This window comes from Mesoplodon mirus (assembly GCF_964341445.2).
Source record: "Mesoplodon mirus genome assembly, chromosome: 3".
Classification (NCBI taxonomy): Eukaryota; Metazoa; Chordata; class Mammalia; order Artiodactyla; family Ziphiidae; genus Mesoplodon; species Mesoplodon mirus.
The window spans coordinates 78,016,322-78,037,508 of NC_138978.1; the positions used below are offsets into that span (position 1 = coordinate 78,016,322).

The 21,187-nt window shown below is 37.8% G+C and overlaps 1 protein-coding gene across 10 annotated transcripts in view; it reads right to left on the minus strand.

The window, feature by feature from the left end:
- Positions 1–794: 794 nt before the first annotated feature.
- The window catches only part of SSX2IP (SSX family member 2 interacting protein), a 43,817-nt gene continuing 23,424 nt past the window's right edge, over positions 795–21,187 (minus strand). For 5 of the 10 annotated variants that reach the window (XM_082612423.1, XM_082612428.1, XM_082612421.1 and 2 more), the window contains 8 exons: positions 19,481–19,556; positions 19,222–19,411; positions 15,561–15,711; positions 13,504–13,640; positions 12,980–13,153; positions 9,226–9,340; positions 8,577–8,742; positions 795–4,130 (listed from right to left, as the gene is read on the minus strand). In XM_082612423.1, coding sequence (XP_082468549.1) covers positions 3,956–4,130; positions 8,577–8,742; positions 9,226–9,340; positions 12,980–13,153; positions 13,504–13,640; positions 15,561–15,711; positions 19,222–19,411; positions 19,481–19,556 — 1,184 coding nt within the window. In that variant the 3' untranslated portion in view covers positions 795–3,955. Of the gene's footprint in view, positions 4,131–8,562; positions 8,743–9,225; positions 9,341–12,979; positions 13,154–13,503; positions 13,641–15,560; positions 15,712–19,221; positions 19,412–19,480; positions 19,557–21,187 lie in introns of all 10 variants that reach the window. The other 5 variants (XM_082612429.1, XM_082612427.1, XM_082612426.1 and 2 more) reach the window with 5 other exon arrangements.

Below are 21,187 nucleotides of genomic sequence, written 5' to 3' on the forward strand. Positions count from 1 at the left end.
TAGTATTTCATCTCTCTCATTAATAAATATTATGTGCTCACTATGGGTTAAGCATCATATGAGGTATAAGTATTTCTGAATCTAAAATATAAGAGGATCTCTACCAGGATCTTTATGTATCACTAGCATTACAGTACCTCCTAAGACCTCTGAAATCAGGTATTTGTAAATGTTAAAAAAAAAAAAAACCAGTCAAGTGAAGTATTTTTATATAAATCAAATAATTTAATCAGTCCATTCCACTTTAATCTACATCCAACCTAAAAAAAACATATTTAGAGAAATGACTAGAATAACCTATCTCATTATCCTTATCTACATGGCCCAAATCTTTGTAAATTTTCTATTAGATAATAATACATGTCCTTGTGGGCAGAAATTCTTAATGCTGCTTTGCAGGTATTTTGATTGTAGAAAACAAAAACAAAACCCAACACCCAACAAAAACAAAACAGTAATATATTAATTACATAGTTCTTCCCATAGGAAAAAATGCAAAGACTCTTTAACTAGAAGCTTGCCACGTCACTGTTAGGAGATGGATACGTGGTCCTGGAGCAGAACAATGAGTCCAAGTTTTATCACCAGACCGAATGTCTGAACAGCATCTCCCATTGTTTATGACAATTTAGGTTTATATAGCTGGTCTTCCACTCAACCCAGAGATTCTCAGTGGCAGGGAGCGTGCTTAGTTGTCTTTCTCTCCCCAGTAACTAGAAGGTAGTAATAAGCCCTGACACACAGCAGCTACTTTATATGCTTATGAAAAGAATGAAAAAAATTAACGACAAACATAGGGAGAAGTATATTTACTAGACTTCCAAGACCCATACTTAATTTAAATCCAATCTAGAAATAAGAACATGATTTACATCAGGCAACAGGTGTTCAAGACTTTTACAACAGAGCAATCACATAACGGGTTTGCTAGCTCACAGCGTTCTGTGCGTACACACTGCAAAACCTCTCCTGGCATTCCGGGTGTTTTCAAATGCTCCACCAGGGCAGGTCAAAACTGGATTCTAGGGCGCTCTCCTTCTCACCATGTACCATGGAATATGTTTCCCCACAAAAAGTGTTACCACAGGTCTATGAACAAGTCTGGTCAGCAAAGGTACGAAAAATGCAACTCTTAAGTAACGACAGTATTTTAATTATACCATGAGGAAAACAATTTGCCGTGGATTGTTCCGTGAATCTAAACATTTAATACATTGCTTCTACAAGAAAGTACCTATTTATTAAGTTTAATTTTAATCTTAATTTTCTGGTAGGATTGTTCTTCTATTAAGTTTCTCATCATAAATTGAAGATATAAAAATTTAAGAGTAGGAAATAAAATCTCTTAAATTTTCTTTGCCACTTTTATGCTTTAAAATTCAAAATGGATAAAAACAAATAAGGCACAGAATGTTTCAGATCTGCATCCTGATAAAGAAGACACTGAAAATGGTCAGGAAGACTTTCAAGCAAAAGTGAACATGGTGCTCTCTCACCTCATCGTGGCTAAATGCAAGACTGCAGCACGGCTGTATTACTAGTAAACTGCAAACACCTAGAGAGAGAAGGCAAATAAAATCTAGGAGTTTTATGTGTGGAGTCAGGAGTTATCCAGCATGGAAACCGTTTCAACATTCTAAGAAGTTTAGCGTGACTAGGAATCATCATTGGAGCTGGAATGTAAAGCAAACTCTACGCTGTTAAGTAAAACATAACTACTGGCAGATCTTTTATCAAAAGCACAATGACCCTGGCTTTCATTTTACTGTTTCACACCTTAGATTTCAAAGTAAGTCTCAAGGGAATTTTTCTCTCCAATATGAGAATTCAACCAACTTTAAAATGAAAAAAACAAAAAACTGATGCTGCTTTGTAGAAATTCATCATTGTGGAATGCAATATTCCTAAAATAAGAGATTACTCTAAAAATTAGAACACCGTTTCTAGCCAAGTATATCATGGAACCCCCAGAAAAAAAAAAACCCAATTCTTGACAAATATATCACTGCCTATTTAGAAAATTTGATTGCTTTTCTTTGATCACGTTATTGCTCAATAGCAAAAGAACGATATCACAGCTGTTTCTTCCTTTGGAGTATAGTACTACTTCTGAAATTCTGCATCATTTCTAATATTTTTAAATGGTAAAGAAGGGGCATGCACCAAGCTGAATGTGGTGACTAATTTGCTTTTGCTCAAGAGCCAGCTTTTTGAGACTATAAATGTTGTACTTTCTCATGAGTACTTTCACTAATGTCTTACAAGATACTCAATAATATGCTATTAACCCTGAAAAAATGGCTGCTGCTACGCAACTCCGAAGAGTTATATATATAGTGAGTGAGTGGATGACAAAAGTACTTTTTTTTTTGCAGTACGTGGGCCTCTCACTGTTGTGGCCTCTCCCGCTGTGGAGCACAGGCTCCGGACGCGCAGGCTCAGCGGCCATGGCTCACGGGCCCAGCTGCTCCACGGCATGTGGGATCTTCCCAGACCAGGGCACGAACCTGTGTCCCCTGCATCGGCAGGCAGACTCTCAACCACTGCGCCACCAGGGAAGCCCGACAAAAGTACTTTTTAACATGACAAATTTAAATTGAACAGCCACAACCAGGTGAGTGAATACAAATGGTTGAACTGCTAGAAAATGGGAAGGCAGATGGGCCTAAACTACAATACCTATAGCAAGGACTGGATATGTGTAGCCTTCTACATGCAGAGACAAATAGAGTTAGGTACTTAAAGCTTTCTGATGAAAATTCTAGGAAAGTGCTTGGGCCCACACTTACATTATTCTTACTATCAATAATAATAACAATAACAACGATGAAGAATCATGCAATCAGTCCTGAAAGTGAAATGACAAGTTTGTCCAGAGTATCATATCTGGACTATAAAATCTGATGCTTTTATGTTATCAGATTTCCTTATCAGTAAATATCTCATTGAAAAATTATTAAAGAATTATTGGCAACTATACAAAGCCTTTGCTGGTATAAGTGTTACGGTATGGGTACCCATCTGGTAGAGAAAATATCACCATCCAAACATCTGAAATATCTTAATGTCTTCTATCATCCAAATATCCTAAGCCAATATTCTTAAACTGTTTCATCCAAAGGTACTCTTGTCTTACCTCTATTATGCCAAAATCAATAATCCTTTGAAAAATTGTAATATCCTACATATTAAAAAAACCTAATGCTGTAGAAATCTCCAAAATGTAACATTAGTAATGTTAATGATCTAAAGAACTTGGCTTCATGGAATAGCTTTTCAGTATTTATTGCTCAGATGGGTTCAAAAAATTCTTAAACATAAGGTGGCAATGGCTCTAATACATCTGTAAACAGAATATCACTAATAAAAATTTTATTGGCATGAAATACTATAATTATGGATGTGTAAAATCTTTAAATCTTAAAGCCTCTTAACATAATCATGTATATCTATGTACAAAACATACATAAATTTCACTTTATTTAAAACATATGAAAGAGGGTATTTCAAATCACACTAAACATAATAAATATATAACTTGCTTTGTTAAAAAGCTACAGTATACATTCAAGGAAAGGCTAAACTTCCAATGCCAACTATATATGAGACAAAATTAAACATTTACAATAATCAGTTTCCTAAAAGTGCTATTTTTAATACCTATAAGAGGAAACTCATTCTAGTGCTTTGTTTCCATCCAAACGTTTATACATTCATTCCTTTATTCACAGAACCAGGTGCTTCTGTTACTAAAAATACATATCCAAAGCTTTTATATCCTTTTAAATAGATTTAACATTTTAGCTCTTTGGGGGAGGAACAGGGAAGCCCAAACAAACAACACAGACCATTTTAAATTATTAGAGATGATTGACTTTATAACACACCCTGTTTCAACTCAGATGTGAAATTTGATGAACATGTTAATGAAAAAAAAAAATCCCAGTTCACATGTCTAAGGTAAGTCATCCTTCTCTACGTGAGCATTTGCGTGGGTCGAGGAGCATCCACTACAGCAACCTTCCTGTGAATCAGGCCTTGATGCCATGCTCCACTTCTGATTTGTACATTCTCTTCCAACCTGATTTGGCTTAGATTCTTCAGGGGTTGTATTTAGTACACTGATTGAACTGTTGGGGAAAGAAAAGGGAGATCTTAATCATCATCTCCTCCTTTCATACCTTTGATATGCCTGAATGTCTAAAATCTGATTACTCCCTTGTCTCATGCTAAGTAAATTTTGAGGACACACTGGTCAAGAACACAGAAGTGTTTCAACATGGTCACTTTTATCTATCCATCTATTTATCTGTTCAGTCTACTGTGAAGGATGCTACCCAACTAGAGCCTAAGGTAGACAGAGAACATGTGAGTTTTGAAAGCTAACGTTCCCCATACCCCTGCCTTTCTGTCACTAGTTTCTGATCTCTTTATAGTTTCTTTCTTCACTCATCCATCTGTTCATGCATGCTTTCATCCTCCATGTGTTCACTCATGCAGATATTTAATGACTACCTACAAAGTGGTTAGGAGTCCAGACCCTGAACAGATGGTTTATGTTCATATCCCAGCTGGACCACTTACTACGTCACTTCTGGCAAGTTAACCCTCCCTGTTCTTCAGCTTCCTCAGCTGTAAAATGGAAATAATAATAGAACCTACACCTCGCAGGGTTGGGGTGGGAACTAAATGAGTTAACACACACTAAGCACTTAACGATGATGCTCAATTAACTTTAAGTGTCGGACAGTAACAATCTAAGTGTCTGAACACAGACACAGTCCCTAGCTTCAGAGATACAGTCTGAGGTATGCTCTGCAACCAGCCTCAAAACAAGGAAATTTAGTTAAGTGATTACTTGCAATTCATGGGATTGAACCAATGAACAATACATTTTTATCAACTGAATATCTTACATAATTTTTTTCCCAAAACTTCTTTTGCCTAAATGTTCATTTTTTCGTGTGACTGCTTAACTAACTCAACCTTATAATGTGGCAATCCTAAAAAAAATTAAGTTGCTTTAATTCTAAAACGCTAAACCAAAAACATAATTGACAATTTTTTTTTTTTTTTTTTTTTTTCTGCAGTACACGGGCCTCTCACTGCTGTGGCCTCTCCCGTTGCGGAGCACAGGCTCCGGACACGCAGGCTCAGCGGCCATAGCTCACGGGCCCAGTCGCTCCGCGGCATGTGGGATCTTCCCAGACCAGGGCACAAACCCGTGTCCCCTGCATCGGCAGGCGGACTCTCAACCACTGTGCCACCAGGGAAGCCCCATAATTGACAATTTTACTTACACTTACTTGCTTAAAAAAAAAAGGAACTTGCTTATAATTCAGATTCAGAATCCCTGCCGTCTCAGATGAGATGAGATCAGATCAATGATGAACTAAGTTCTCTACGTAACTTAGTACAAGAGGTACTTTGGGGCTTCCCTGATAGCGCAGTGATTGAGAGTCTGCCTGCCGACTCAGGGGACACGGGTTCGTGCCCCGGTCCGGGAAGATTCCACATGCCGCGGAGCGGCGAGGCCCGTGAGCCATGGCCGCTGGGCCTGCGCGTCCGGAGCCTGTGCTCCGCAACGAGAGAGGCCACAACAGTGAGAGGCCCACGTAACGCAAAAAAAAAAAAAAAAAAAGGTACTTTGCACGGAATCCAGGCACAGCCCGTATGTAACATTCCACTCTACAGTGAAGGAGCAATGAGGATGTTGCTGTAGAAATTAGCTACAAATATTCCTAATTATTTTGTCATAATCTTATTACGAACCCAGATCCAAGGTGCTTTAGGTGCAGGAATCCAAATATACCAAATAATTAAAAATTTCAAGAACGATGTTAAGCTGCACAGCTTCTCTCCTGATATCCAGTTACATGACTCTTTTGTTTTACCCTCAGTGGCCAGTATCTGTGAATAGCTTAATGAAATTTATTTAAGCTCCAAAATACTGTTTCTATGCCACTGACATTGTTCAGTGTAGCCCTTGAACACAAGAAACAGAAAAGCATTTTTATAATCCACTTATGTTTACATATATTTTTATTTTTATAGCCTGTTACTGAAGGTTTACAATGGACCAAGTACTGTTTTAAGTGCTTTACATATATTGGTACTGAATCTCACAGTACCCTAGGATGTAGGTACTAAATGTTGGACTTTTTATTAAACACAAAACAAAGTCTTCAAGGAATATTTATGTTAAATACTTTATAACTAAAAATAATTATGTAAAAAAGTAAAAATTTTAAATACATAAAAATAATTGAGGCAACTAAGCTATGTTCTCTTTTAGGTACAGAATGCATTACAAGCATACTTCATTTTATGGCATTTCAACTTATTGCACTTTGCAGATACTGCATTTTTTTGCAAACAGAGGATTATGGCAACCCTGGGTTGTCAGACGAATTAGCATTTTTTAGTGATAAAGTACCTTTTAATTAAGGTACGTACATTGTTTTTTTAGACATAATGCTATTGCACACTTCATAGATTACAGTACAGTGCACACGTAACTTTTATATGCACTGGGAAACCAACAAGTTTGAGTATGTTGCTCTGTTGCGATACTGGCTTTATTGCAGTGGTCTGGAACTGAATCTGCAACATCTCCGAGGGCTGCCTGTACTTGTAAATGGTGAGCAGAATCTCTGTCTAAATCTATACACAGAGTTCTGACTGGTCAAATTTGGGGGCTTCAATAACATTCTATGTAAGAAAATACTCTGAGCTTATATTATCTTTTGATTGTAAATTAAACAAACTTTAACTTCCCATATTTCACACATCAACCTATTGGCTCTAACTGCAAAACACAGCCTAAATCCAAGCACAGTTCTGTCTTCATGTAATGACCCTAGGGTGCAAATTACCACATCTCTCACCTCAACTCCACTGATGTTTCTTAACTGGCTCTCCTGGCTTGTGCTCCTACAGTCTGTTTCTCATATAATAAAATGAAGTAATCTTTTTAAACCTTGGATTTTAAAAAAAATCATTATCTCACTTAAAAGGTCTCCAATGCTTTTCCATTGCCCTTAGAACAATATCCGACTTACAAGTACAGACTAACATAGTTGACAAATGAAATCTCAAGTGTGTGGTGGGAGCACAAGCAGAGTGGGGCTATATATAAACAATATTAGTTGTGAGTTGATAACTGCTGAACCTGGGTGATGGGTACACAGGGTCCCTGACCTCATTCCCTCTACCTGTGTATACAGCTGAACTTTTACATAATGTTACCTCCCACCCTCACACCTCCTGGTCGTGCTCACTAACTACACTCGCCATCCACAAACACACCCGTGTCCCACCTCAAGGTTCCTACACTTGCCTGGAGGACTCTTCCCCCAGCTCCTTTTTTGCCCCCCAGTGTTTACTTAGAGTCCTAATCCTTTTAAAGGCCAACTACAAATGAGAGTGCGTTGTCCTTTTTTAAAACTTCGTATTTTTGTTTAAAAATTTATCTAGTTCGGGCTTCCCTGGTGGCGCAGTGGTTGAGAGGCCGCCTGCCGATGCAGGGGACGCGGGTTCGTGCCCCAGTCCGGGAAGATCCCATATGCCGCGGAGGGGCTGGGCCCGTGAGCCATGGCCGCTGAGCCTGCGCGTCCGGAGCCTGTGCTCCGCAACGGGAGAGGCCACGACAGTGAGAGGCCCGCGTACCACAAAAAAAAAAAAAAAAATTATCTATTTCACAATTCTTAGTCCAAGGGCTTAGCTGGTGTCTTCATCACTTAGCTCCACACCTGTCTCTCTCTCACTACAACAGGCCAACTGTGCTGCAGCCCTGGCTCCTGCTTTCTAAGGCACCTGGGAAGGCCCTCGTGCCACTGTCTCCTATGTTAATGAAGAGGAGAGCGATCACCACCACACTTTGCGACATGTCCCTTTGCTCTTTGCTACTCCTCTCTATCTCCCTAGGAATGTTCTATCTGTTTAGTTCAAAATCAATCCTGGAATAGGCTCTGAGGTAGAGTACTGATATTATACCTTAGAAAATGATGTAACAACTTAAGACAGAGGAAAATACCACAATGCATCAGTTAAAAGCAGTATCTGGCTCTCCTGGGGGTGGGGAGCAACTTTGTCTACCCTGTCATCCTTGGGCACAGATCCTCTTCACCAGTCAAGGGGAGGGGGCTTTTCTCGGGTCTTTGTCCTTCCACACCAATAAAATGGGCATACCACAAGAAACTCTAAAATAGGTACTCTACAGAAACTATCAAAACACTATCCTTCTGTTCAATACAATTAAATTATTAAGTAACTCCTGAAATAAGATTGTATTTTAAATTGTATTTTACATGTGAAATAAAAAGAATCACATTATATGACTTAGCTCCCAGAAGACAGGGACCAGAGCTACCTTGTTCACTACTGTATTCCCAGCACCTAACAGGTGTCTACACATAATGGATAGCCAATAAATATTTGTACAATGAATGAGTCAATCTACTCAATTCCTCTCCAGAGTCTCTACTGTTGCTCGTCCTAGACACGCCAACTTTTCCTTTGCGACGCAACTCTAGCACTTTAACAAATATGTGAGAAGATCACCTATAGACCAGTACCTATGTTCAGATACACAGGAACGCGTCTGGCAAAAGTCTGAAGTAGAAGGAGAAGCAGGAAGAGATTTAGTAAGTTTAGACGTGCAAACTGGAGACCCAGTAGGCGCACCGTGAGGCTTCTTTTGCCGTGGCCTCGAGTGTACTGTAGGGTTGTCCCGATCAGAACCTGTTTAAAAAAGAAAAAAAGAAAAAAAAAGGAAGGAAAGAAGGCACTACATATGGAAAAGCATTAAATATAGTAAAGGTAATTAACTAGGGTCCTAGACTAGATTCATTTGCAGTTCTAAGTGAGGTGGGAGAGAACAAATTAATCTAAATATCCACTGTAGCCCTATGAGTCTAGTCTAGCTAATCCGGTGATCTTTGTTATGCACAGTCCACAAACATTTAGAAGGATCTAGTTTAAAAAATATTTCTAGACTGTGAATTTTCAAAATTTGACATTATTACATTCACAACAAAAGCTGCTCTGGGCATGCAAAGTCCTCCCGTCATTTCTATTTTGACTACAGTAAATAAAATATCAAAGTTAATTTTTAGTTCCAATTAGAGAGTTCTTACTGGTGACTGCTAAAGTTATATATTAATAATAATCTACAGTACTTTATTTACATGCATTTTCAGATTAAAGAGTTTATGAAATACTCACTTCCTGAGAAGGCACTGAAAATTTTCACATTTTCTGAGTTCTGGTGGTCAAAGGTAGTCATATTTAGAAACTGTTGCTTTAACCAACTGGCTCTTTCTTCTTCAAATGCCTTTCTCTACCATCACAAGCAAACCAAAGAAATACCGATCAATACTTCAACGTTCACACAATTGCCATTTCACACGATTTCTCTAGCTATTTGTGTCTGCTCTCTGATTATCTCTATATATTTAGTCAAAGGAATTAACCCTAGAAAACTAAGAAAAATTTCATTTAAGAAAATTATGTTTAAAAAATAAAAATTCACCTGTTTCTCCTGACAAGCCAACTACTATTTTCACATCAATTCTGAATAAATTCAAGTGTATAATACAAAATAATAAGCATGTTAGCATAACTTTAAACATATGGAATATGAGCATAACTTTTGAACACACAAAACATGGTAAATATAAGATTACAAACAACAGAAAAATTGACATTTACCCCATTGTAAACTAATCACTTGAAAAAAAAAAGAGATATGACTTTATCAAGCACTGATCTCATCCTCCAACCATCTCCTAGTACTAGCAGCCGTCACCACTAGACCACAGAGGGCCTATGTCAAACCTCCTCCTTCTGAATAGCTAATTAGCAATCCTAAATTCTCCCTCTCCCCTTGGGTCTCTGGTACTTTCTTCCCATCCTTCACTGGCCCCACTGTCCTCAGTGACCAGAGGCAGATAAAGTCTCAGGCAGAGAACAGGGAGTGGTATGCAAAGCAGCAAGAGTATCTCTTGGAGTAGCATCAGGGGTGGTGGGGGGATATGGGCTCAGAAACACAGGTGATTACATAAGACAGGAGGAAATGCTGGTGCAAACTGTTTTTGCCTCCTGAGGAAGATAGCTATTGATGACACAGACTTTCATAATTACAGAGGAAGGTCATGTCAGCTACTTAAGATAACGTATAGTTTTTCATTCATAAATATTAATACAAAATCATAGATCACCAGACATTTGAAGAAAACTAACAGCATAAAAGAAAAACGGCCAGGATAAATAAAGAGAACTGGCCAAGGGAAACAGTTCAAGATAAACTTCTTTTTCAAATAACAAAAATTATCAGACAGATTTATGAATATCTGTAAAATATAATAGTATACCAAAAAAAGCAAAAAATAAGGACATTAAAAAACTTAAAAGATAAATTCTGAAATAAAAACTCAGTGGATGAAGTGAATAATAAAACTGACCTTTGCTGAATACCAGGTTTGTGATGCCCAAGATAAGAGTGAGAAAATATTCCTGAATTCAGAACATAAAGTCAATCTATAGATGTAGTCAGAAGGTAAAACATTTGTCTAATAGAAGTTCCAGAATGCAAGAGAAGGAAAAAATACAGAATTGAAGAAAATATCCCTAAACTGAAGAAATATAGTGTCTTCAGGCCGAAAGGAACTACCCAGACGTATCCTGGGTACGTTTGCAGAACTCTTAAGAACATAAAATTCCAAAAGCTTCCAGAGAGGGGGAAAAACACAGGTATCTACAAAGTAATACAGGTTATATTACAGCCAGGCTTCTCATGAGCAAAACAAAACACTGGAAGAAATGGAATAACTCAAAAGTTTTGAGGGGAAGTGGAAAACTAAATTCTATATCCAGACAAACCAATCAAGTAAGAATGTATTTTTTGGATATTCCAGAATTCAGAATATTTTTCACTCACACACTACTTATGAAATAATTACTCAAGAAAGTAATACAGCAAATTGGAAAAGAAACCGAAGAAAGAGAATATAACATGAGATATAAGTTGAATCTGATTCAGGAAATCATAAAGGAAGCTACAAAGAAAGTCAAAGTATTTACTACATAGTGATACATGAAGATTTTCTTCCATGTGGCAAAATCTTAATAACAGAATATTTTTTATGTGTCCAAAAAAATTACTTGGCTATAGAATGAATAACATTTACATAATCACTATGTTACCAACGTTCTTTCTGGTTTTTAATTCTTAAATCTCAATCTTAGACAAAGTACTTATACCTGAATTGTATTAAAAGATAGAATATAAACGTGATAATCCTTGACAATGAAAACTAATATCACAGACAAAACCTGGGGAGTCGAAGGGTAAGAGCAGTGCAACAAGGGATAAACCTGTACTGTCTGAAGTTGAGCAAACCTGAAATGGAAGCATTAAACAAATTTACTTAAAGCAAAAAAGTCAACCAGGAAAAATAATTCTTTAAAAAGTAGCTTAAAAAAGTAAAAATATTATGAAGAAATCATATGTAAATGAGAAAGTATAGATGGGAGGTATGACAAAGACACTAAACTCCTTATCTTTCATAGTGGAAAACTGATAGGCTTATATCGATCAAAATAGTACTTCTGGGAAGTACTATTTTAACTTGAAATAAAGTTCAAAAAAGGTTGAACTTTATTTCAAGTTAAAATAGTACTTCCCAGAAGAATCACAAACTTTTAACAGTGGTTACTTCTGAGGAATGAAACTGGCAATAAGCATGGAGGATACTGTCTTACCTTGTAGCTTTTTGTATGGATTGAGTTTCTTTTTTAAAACCATTTTCAGACATTACTTCTCTAATTTTTTTTTTTTTTTTTTTTCTTTTTGCGGTATGCGGGCCTCTCACTGTTGTGGCCTCTCCCGTTGCGGAGCACAGGCTCCGGATGCGCAGGCCCAGCGGCCATGGCTCACGGGCCCAGCCGCTCCGCGGCATATGGGATCCTCCCAGACCGGGGCACGAACCCGTATCCCCTGCATCGGCAGGTGGACTCTCAACCACTGCGCCACCAGGGAGGCCCTACTTCTCTAATTTTTGAAAAGGAAATATGTAGGTAATACACTGCTAAATAAAAAAGCGACCTGTCGAAGTGTATACACACACAGTTCAAACCGTTAACTGTTAACGCATTCATCCCTGGGTAAGAGGATGGAGAGAGAGAGAGAACTTTACTTTTACTGTATTCTACCCCTAACTCCCTTTTTTAAAAACAAAAGACATGTTCTTGGTTGCACTCTCTTCTGACTCTACACCTACTGACAGTGGAGACATGACAGATGCCCAAAAGAAACCTCTTGTGTGAAGCTAAACCCTTAACAGTAGAAAGCCACCCAACGGACTTTCCTGGCAGCGCAGCGGTTAAGAATCTGCCTGCCAATGCAGGGGACACGGTTTTCAATCCCTGGTCCAGAAAGATCCCACACGCCGCAGAGCAACTAAGCCCGTGCACCACAACTACTGAGCCTGTGCTCTAGAGCCCATGAGCCACAACTACTGAGCCCACACACCTCAACTACTGAAGCCTGTGCCCCTAAGAGTCCATGCTCTGCAACAAGAGAAGCCACTGCAATGAGAAGCCCATGCACCACAATGAAGAGTAGCCCCTGCTCACCGCAATTAGAGAAAGCCTGCATGCAGCAACGTGGACCCAATGCAGCCAAAAAAATAACATAAAACAAAACAAAATAAAATAAAATAAAGCCACCCAAAAGGGATGATAAATGCTTATAGTTTTTTCAATAAAAATTTTTTTTTTCAATTCCCAAATCTGGTAAAGGCAAAATGATATCCTTCTGTTATAGCTTCCATTTCAAGCATTTGTGAAATCACTAGTAAAATACTTGAGGAAAAAAATGGATAGCAAAGAAACAAGAAAAAGCAGAACTTAGATGCATTCTACTGACCTCTCCAGGACCTTCAAACGCTCTACAAGGAAAGCCAATTGCTTAAAATACCTCCAAACCTAGGCGAATAGCTGCTTCTGTAAAGCTTCGTCTTTCTTTCTCGAAATTCTTCTTTTGCTCCTTAAATAGGGACCATTCTTCTTTGAGGCGTTCCTTTTCTTCCAACAAGTAACAGTCTCGTAGCAGTGAAGTGGTGTCATCATCACACGCAGTAGCAAGCTGCTGCTATTAAATTTTAAAACATAGTAAGTTCCAGAGGGTCCCTGCAACACTCCAACAAGTTGAAATGAACACAAGGGAAAAGCAGGTCAAACTTTAAGGGAAGGAGAGAAATGATAAAGAATCAGAAAGTCAACTGAAATGAGAGTCTCATTTCCCAAATGCTTCTAACTGGCAAAGCCCCTACTAAGGAGTGCCACGTGGTCTATCTCCGGGCAAGTACAGAACTTAGTTTAGACTGAAAAATGTCAAATGCTACAGATCTTATGAAATAAAGGAGTAAAAATGTAGTAAGATTAAGTAAAATTCTGACCCTTCACAGGGGAGAACAGCTTTAAAAGGTGCCTCGCATTTACCTGTAAAAGTTGCTGCTGAGTTTTAATCATTTCTTTACACTGTTGAATTTCTAACTCAAGTTTTTCAGTTTCTTGTTCATGGTCTTGTCGTGAGATTACATCTTCATCATTACAACCTTCTAGGTGTACCTTTGAAACTAACACAAAACCAGTAATTTGACATAAACCTTACAGTCATCATTTTAGTTTACGGTGTTTGGAGACATATGTTTAAAAATCAAGGCTCGCAGAACTTTTCCCTTTCTGGAATCTTGTAGGTTCCCTAAAAGGTAGGTATTTCCTTTGCCCTTTAAAAATTCCATAAGCTATAATAAAATAAAATAAAATGTATATTATTTTAACACTAAAAAATTTTAAAAAGCATAAAGCAGCTCTAAGGAGTTCATGGCAACTATAAATTCATGCTATTTCTGGACTAAATGATATCCTTACTTACAGAGCTCTACTGTCAACATTTAATCTGTAATTCATATTTATTCACGATTATGTCCTAATTAAAAATGTACAACCTATATTCACAGAAAAATTAACATTCATAAATTATGTTCTTTTGACACTTCCTCAAAGATCAGTGCAGTGCTACAAATCTTGCTGTTATTAAATTCAACAAATATGAAGTCTGAAAATACTTGCTATTTACTAATAGACAATGATGACTGAAATCAATAAAATCTCATGTAAAGTAATTTTGATACTATAATTTTGCTGATTGCTCTTTACTTTTGGAGACAATTAGCACTGAGTTTGTCATTTTTGACCATTTGGAATAAATTTTCTTTAAATAGACTTAATTTACTTAGCAGAAATCTTAATTTTCTTGATTTAAAAGCATGCAAATCTTAGCAAATATAAAATAAGGATATATTCATCCACATATATCTATTTATACTATCTATAATGACAAGAAGTGGTATCTAAAATAATAGACTGTTAAGTGAAAAAAGCACAGTGTAGGAAAAAAACATGTAATATTCAATTTTTGGTTTGTATACACTTAAAATAAATACTTTGCGAGCACACAGAGAAAGGTCTAGAAAAGTATGCACCAAACTATTAGGTGTTACACATAGGGAATAGAGACCTGAATATTCTACTTTATATATTGGGTTGGCCAAAAAGGTCATTTGGTTTTTAAGTAAAAATAAAAGACATTTTTTCATTTCCACCAGGAACAATATATTCATTAACCGAACGAACTTTCTGGCCAACCCAATACCTCCTAATTGATATTTTGCATCAAATGTCTATTGTTTTGTTTTTTTTAAAGAATTTTCTTTTTTTTTTAATTAGTTATCTATTTTATACATATCAGTGTATACAGTCAATCCCAATCTCCCAATTCATCCCACCACCATCGTCCGCCCCCTGCTTTCCCGCTTGGTGTCCATATGTTCGTTCTCTACATCTGTGTCTCTATTTCTGCCTTGCGAACCAGTTCATCTGTACCATTTTTCTAGATTCCACATATATGAGTTAATATACGATATTTGTGTTTCTCTTTCTGACTTACTTCACTCTGTATGACAGTCTCTAGGTCCATCCACATGTCTACAAGTGACCCAAGAACTTTACTGAACAATGTATTCCTTAACCGAACAAACTTTTTGGCCAACCCAACACTTCCTAATTGATACTTTGCAACAAGTGTCTATGATTTTGAAAATAATTTAGAAATGAATTATTAGCAACCTAGGAATAGGCAAGTATCTAGGAATAAAAAGCAAGAGGTTCATATTTATACTATATTATGATTAATATTTTCCTGATTTCCATGATACAGTAAGAGACTCAGTTCACTTTATTCAACTGTCTTCTGCACTCAGAGCAGATGGACATATGATGTCCTCTTTTCGGAGACATTCACTCTGAGAGCAAAGCATTTTTTCTCAGTGAGGTTCAAACCGCATGTCTGGAAGTAGGCAGAGTCTTGCTTTTCAAACCACCAGACTGAGCTAAGGACTTCAGTCTGAGCCCGTAACTTGGCTTTCTAGGTGACTGACTGAAGTCAGCTTACTGAGTGTCACAGCTCAATCTACCTGCAGTCAGGCAGTACTTACCTTGGTTATCAAGTTTTTCTACATGACTTTTCAAAATTCTCCACTGTTTTCTGATGCTGTTGGTAAGCTGCTCTCTCACAGTTTCACAGGAAAGGTCCCACGTACTATCTCTACTCAGTTCCCCAGCATCTTCTTCAATATCAGAGATAACCTGCAAGTGGCCAGAGGTGAGAGGGAAAGACCAGAATCTTAAAATGGCGACACTCAGGCAGTAGTCATCAGACTGATGGTCAGAGACACATATCAAAATCATTTCTGTGCTGTATCTGAAGCATAAATGACCCAGTCCTTAACATAAATGTCTTGAGAAAAAGCAATTAATACTGAAGATAGAAATTCCCCAACTCAGGTCTCTTCAAAGCTGAATTTGAAGCCCAACATAGTTAGTGACAAAAGTCATGGAACTGTGTGAGGAAGAGGAACCTGCCTCATGCTGTGTTAGGTGCTTTCACATGTTACTTAGTCCTCAAATCATGTTACCACGTGGGGAAACTGAGGCTTAGAGAAGCAGACTAACTTTCCTGATGTCACACTGCTCCAGTCCAACTTGCCTCCAATTTTTGGTTGCTTTGACAAATAAACCTGTGAAATAATCTCCAAAGTAAAAGCAACTGTTAATCCTATTTTTCTCATATAATTTTTTTTTTATAAAACTGCAGATATTTTTCTCTGTATTCTACCAAGACATTAAATCACAGGAAAATGTAGCAACCTTTACTGATATGATCAAATAAAGTCAAAGCAGGATAAAGAACATAGGGAAGCAATACTAAATGTACACAAGTCATAATAACCTGCATCTACATAAAATGGTCCTAATTTGTTATTAACATGCAGGATAGTAGATACATATACTTTACGAATTTGAACAATATATGTTGCTGGGGAAAACAAAAGAAGAAAAGAGACGATGAAAAGAAAGAAGGGCTGATTAGACTGTTCCCACATGTACTGATAGATGCAGCAGGAGTGAAGGAATGACTGAGTCTGAAGAATTGTATCAATAGTCTGAGGTCAGCAATGGGTTGGTAGAGGTCCAGGTCTCCCAGGGGGCGTAGATGGGGAAAAACCCAGGGTGTGGCTCATTGTGACTCTGGTTCTTGCCAATCAGCACTCTGGAGCTACCTGACAGTAATTCTTCCAAGGAGCTACACCTTCTCTGCTATACATTTCAAGGCATACCAGAATACTACAAATTCATTATTAAAATTAACTGCTGCACATTAATAATTGCCAGATTGAGTGAAACTCTAAAACCACAAAAAAATTTAAAATTAATTTAACTTGAATTTTGGGTATATATTTTAGCTACAATTAAGCAAAATAATAAATGAAAATTTGGACGCTACCTATGCGTTCCAAGGTTATGTCTTACCCTTCTTGCTATAATGGGCCAAAATCTTTCCTTACAAGTAAGGAATGGGTGAATTACTTAAATTTTAAGAGATAACGTATCTAGAAAAAAAGGATCTTTTAAAAAACAGAAAATACACAAGATATTATTGTTTCTCCAAACTTCAACATTTGAATTATGAGAAATTATACAGGATACTATCATCTGAAAAAGATCTCCTTCATTTACTACCTACTTTTGCTGACTAAAAGCTGGTAATGAGACATTAGTAAAGGCTGGGTGCAAAACTGAAGAAACCACAGGAGTTACAGAAACTATGCTAACCCTGGTAAGGTATTAGTGAGTGTTAAGAACTGACCCAAAGTGATAGACTTTGAGAGAAAAGGTTAGTTAACTGAATATAAGATATGTCAAGCAGACCCCAAATTGGAGAGACTAAAAAGAACATTCAGGTTCTTTTTTCAAAGAAGAAAAAATAAGGCAGGAGATGAGCTTATCAGTTGGACTGATTTGTGAAACCACAAAATAATCCTCAAATATATGTTAATAAAACATGTTTGGTGACTTACTGGTAATTACTACTCTTCATCAACATTGTTATTTTCAGATTTTAGTTACTAATGTGAACTTGCTTGAATCCAGAATTTAAATTTATATGTAAAAAACTAAGTTTAAAAACATTTTCACCATTACGTGACTTCTTTTTCTGACCTCTACATGTTATGCCCTCATCAAATGATTTCCCCAGGCTTTCTACCTCAAAAAACACCTATTAAGGGCCAATTCAAATGTGACTTCCTCTGTGATGCCTTTCTTGATTGCCATAATTGTTTTATTTTACACACTGTACCACCCTATTATAGCTGTTAATGTGTATAATAATTACTTCTCGATATGCCTGTCTCTCTCAAAAAAGGTTCCTGTGGGATACAATGGTCTGAATGTTTGTGTTCTCTCAAAATTCTTTGTTGTTTTTTTTTTTTTGCGGTACGTGGGCCTCTCACTGCTGTGGCTTCTCCCGTTGCGGAGCACAGGCTCCGGACGCGCAGGCTCAGCGGCCTTTGCTCACGGGCCCAGCCGCTCCGCGGCATGTGGGATCTTCCCGGACTGGGGCACAAACCCATGTCCCCTGCATCAGCAGGCGGACTCTCAACCACTGCGCCACCAGGGAAGCCCTCAAAATTCTTATGTTGAAATCCTAACCTCCAATGTGATGGCATTCGGAGGTGGGTGATCTTAGGGAAGTGATTAGGTCATGAGGGTGGAAGCCCTCATAAATGGGGCCCCAGTGAGCTCTCTCACCTTTTCCCACCATGTGAGGATGAAAGAAGTCAGCAATCCAACCATGAAAAGGACCCTCACAGACACCAACCCTGCTGGCATCCTGATTTTAGATTTCCAGCCTCCAGAATTGCGAGAAATAAATTTTTGTTTGTTTATAAGCCAACCAGTCTATGGTACTTTGCTTTAGCAGCCTGAACTAAGGCAAAGGAAACAGTCAAAATCTTCTCAGCTTTTTCTCTCCAGGGACTAGAACACATAATGAACATTCAATAAATTTATGGACTAAGTGATTCTTTGGTTCCCAAAGTTAAAAGTTTCACTCTCTGAAAAGTAGAGCCTGCTAAAGTTACTCAATATTTAAGTTACTTAAAGGATATTTGGCACAGTGGTTAAAAGCATGAGCTCTGGAGTGAGACAGACTTGGATTCAAATCCTAGTTCTGTCATGCGTGATACTGAGATAGCTTTTGTGCCTCTATTTCCTCACCTATAAAATACAGATAATCATAGTACCCAAAGCATCAATTATTATAAGACTAAAATGAGACAATGCTTATAAAGTGCTTTTCATGGTGCTTGGCACAGATTAAGTCCCCAGAAAATCACCTCCATCATTTCCTAGGGCATGTCTGGAAACTTACAGGGACATTTTTTTGGTTGTCAGAGTGACTGGGGGTAGCACAGCAGTGAGTGTCCTGCGCAAAATATCAACAGCGTCCCCATTCAGAATACCTATCTACTGTTTTTTTTTTTTTTTTTTTTTTTTTTGCGGTATGCGGGCCTCTCACTGTTGTGGCCTCCCCCATTGCGGAGCACAGGCTCCGGATGCTCAGGCCCAGCGGCCATGGCTCACGGGCCCAGCCGCTCCGCGGCATATGGGATCCTCCCAGACCGGGGCACGAACCCGTATCCCCTGCATCGGCAGGCGGACTCCCAACCACTGCGCCACCAGGGAGGCCCATACTGTTTTAATTGTTCTAATCAGCAATCTGAAGACTGTATTAGAGAGGAAAGAGCCACTTACAGTTCCTGTACTATCATCTGCTCTTTCTCTAGGTTTCTGCTTTTGGGGAGAAAGAAGAGAAATCATTTCCTTTTTCATTTGCTGAAGAACCTTCTTAAGTTCAGCATTTTCCATTAGGATTTGTTTCTGACGATATTCATAGTCATTCAAGAGAATTTTATACATTTCATCTTCGTTCCTGAGAAAGAAACTGTCAGTATGAAAATGCAGTATAGAAAGGGAAGTCTGATTAAATGTGTCAGTTTCATTCGTGCCTTACCTGGCTTCAGTTTTACCCGTCCTCCAGGAGCCTCTTTTTCCATCAGCTCTCCCCACGTAATTTAAAACTTCCATAGCTACAAACATGAACACACAGAACAAAACCAATTCTTACCATACAAGTTTAAGTGCTTAAAACCCTAACGGTCTATATGCATTAGGGACGTAAGTCAACCTGGTATACAAATTAGGATTTAGGCTTAAACAGCCCAGATTTTAAGTTCCAGTTCCATCACTCATAAGCCTGAGATCTTGGCAAGTTACTTAACTGCTAAGCCTGTTTCTTCATCAATCGGGTGGGAATAATGAAAGTATCTATCAAAGAGCTGTGAAGAGTGAAAGAAATGTTAAAGTACTTAACACAGTAAGCACTTAATAAGTGTTCATTTAATTATTATTAATTTTATCATCAGGGTTGGTAAACTATGGCCTGTGGGCAGCTGCCTGATTTTGTAAATAAAGTTTTATTAGAACATAGCCACACCATTTGTTCATCTCTTTTCTATAGCTACTTTTGCACTACAGTGGCAGAGTGACAAAAGACCACAGAACCCACAGACCTCAAAATATTTACTATTTGGATCACTACAGAAAAAGTTTGCCATGCCCTGTATCATGACCACCATCATCCTCATCATCAAAGGAGACAAGGCTCCTGAAAGTATTAATGTCTCTTCTGCCCCAGGTAGAGATGAAAGCAGTTGGCGTAAGAAGGAAAAAAGATGAGAATAAGTTATTAAAATTTTAGAGCTGATAAAAATCATTACAGAACTGTCACTTCCAGTTGGGTCTGGACCAGGAAAAGAGCCATACGACCATAATATAAGGGCTCTGCTATAGGGTTAAATATTTAATAAACTTCTCTAACTGTTACATTTTATACTTCTAGCATTTCATCTGCTCTTTAATTTTGCTATTCCCTTTATGAATGAACACAAGGTTAACCAATCTTAAAAACCAATAAGTGTCCAAGTTTAAGATTTATAATCTCAGAATACTAAGATTTCTAACCTTGTCTTAACTGCAATTATCACACTTAAATTTTTCAATAAAATAAAATGTTCAAAAAACTGCAACAGCGCTGCTGTATAGAATGACAGTGACACAGTGAACACTGAACTGCTTGCTGGTAACAGGCTTAGCCCACCATGTGACAGCTTGAAACATCTGCTCATCAGCTGTTGTATGCAAGTCCAAGTTCAGAATAATGTATAATGTAGGTTAGATGACAGCCTATAGCCCACTTGGAAACAACTCTTCAATAAATCAATGCACATATTTCCTGTTCCCTGAATCTTGGCAGGCCAGCAAAACTTTATCTGTGTAGCTCTACTTTTGTGTGTGTGTAGTTCTATTTTATTTTTATTGAATTACAGTTAATTTACAGTGTTGTGCTAGTTTCTACTGTACAGCTAAATGACTCAGTTATTACACATATATACATTCTTTATTTATATTCTTTCCCACTATGGTTTATCCCAGGAGACTGGATATAGTTCCCTTTGCCATACAGTAGGACCTTGTTGTTTATCCATTCTAAACGTAATAGTTTACATCTATTAACCCCAAACTCCCAGTCCACCCCTCCTCCTTCCTCCCCTCCCCCATGGCAACCATAAGTCTGTTCTTTATGTCTGTGAGTCTGTTTCTGTTTTGTAGATAGGTTCATTTGTGCCATATTTTAGATTCCACATATAAGTGAGATCAT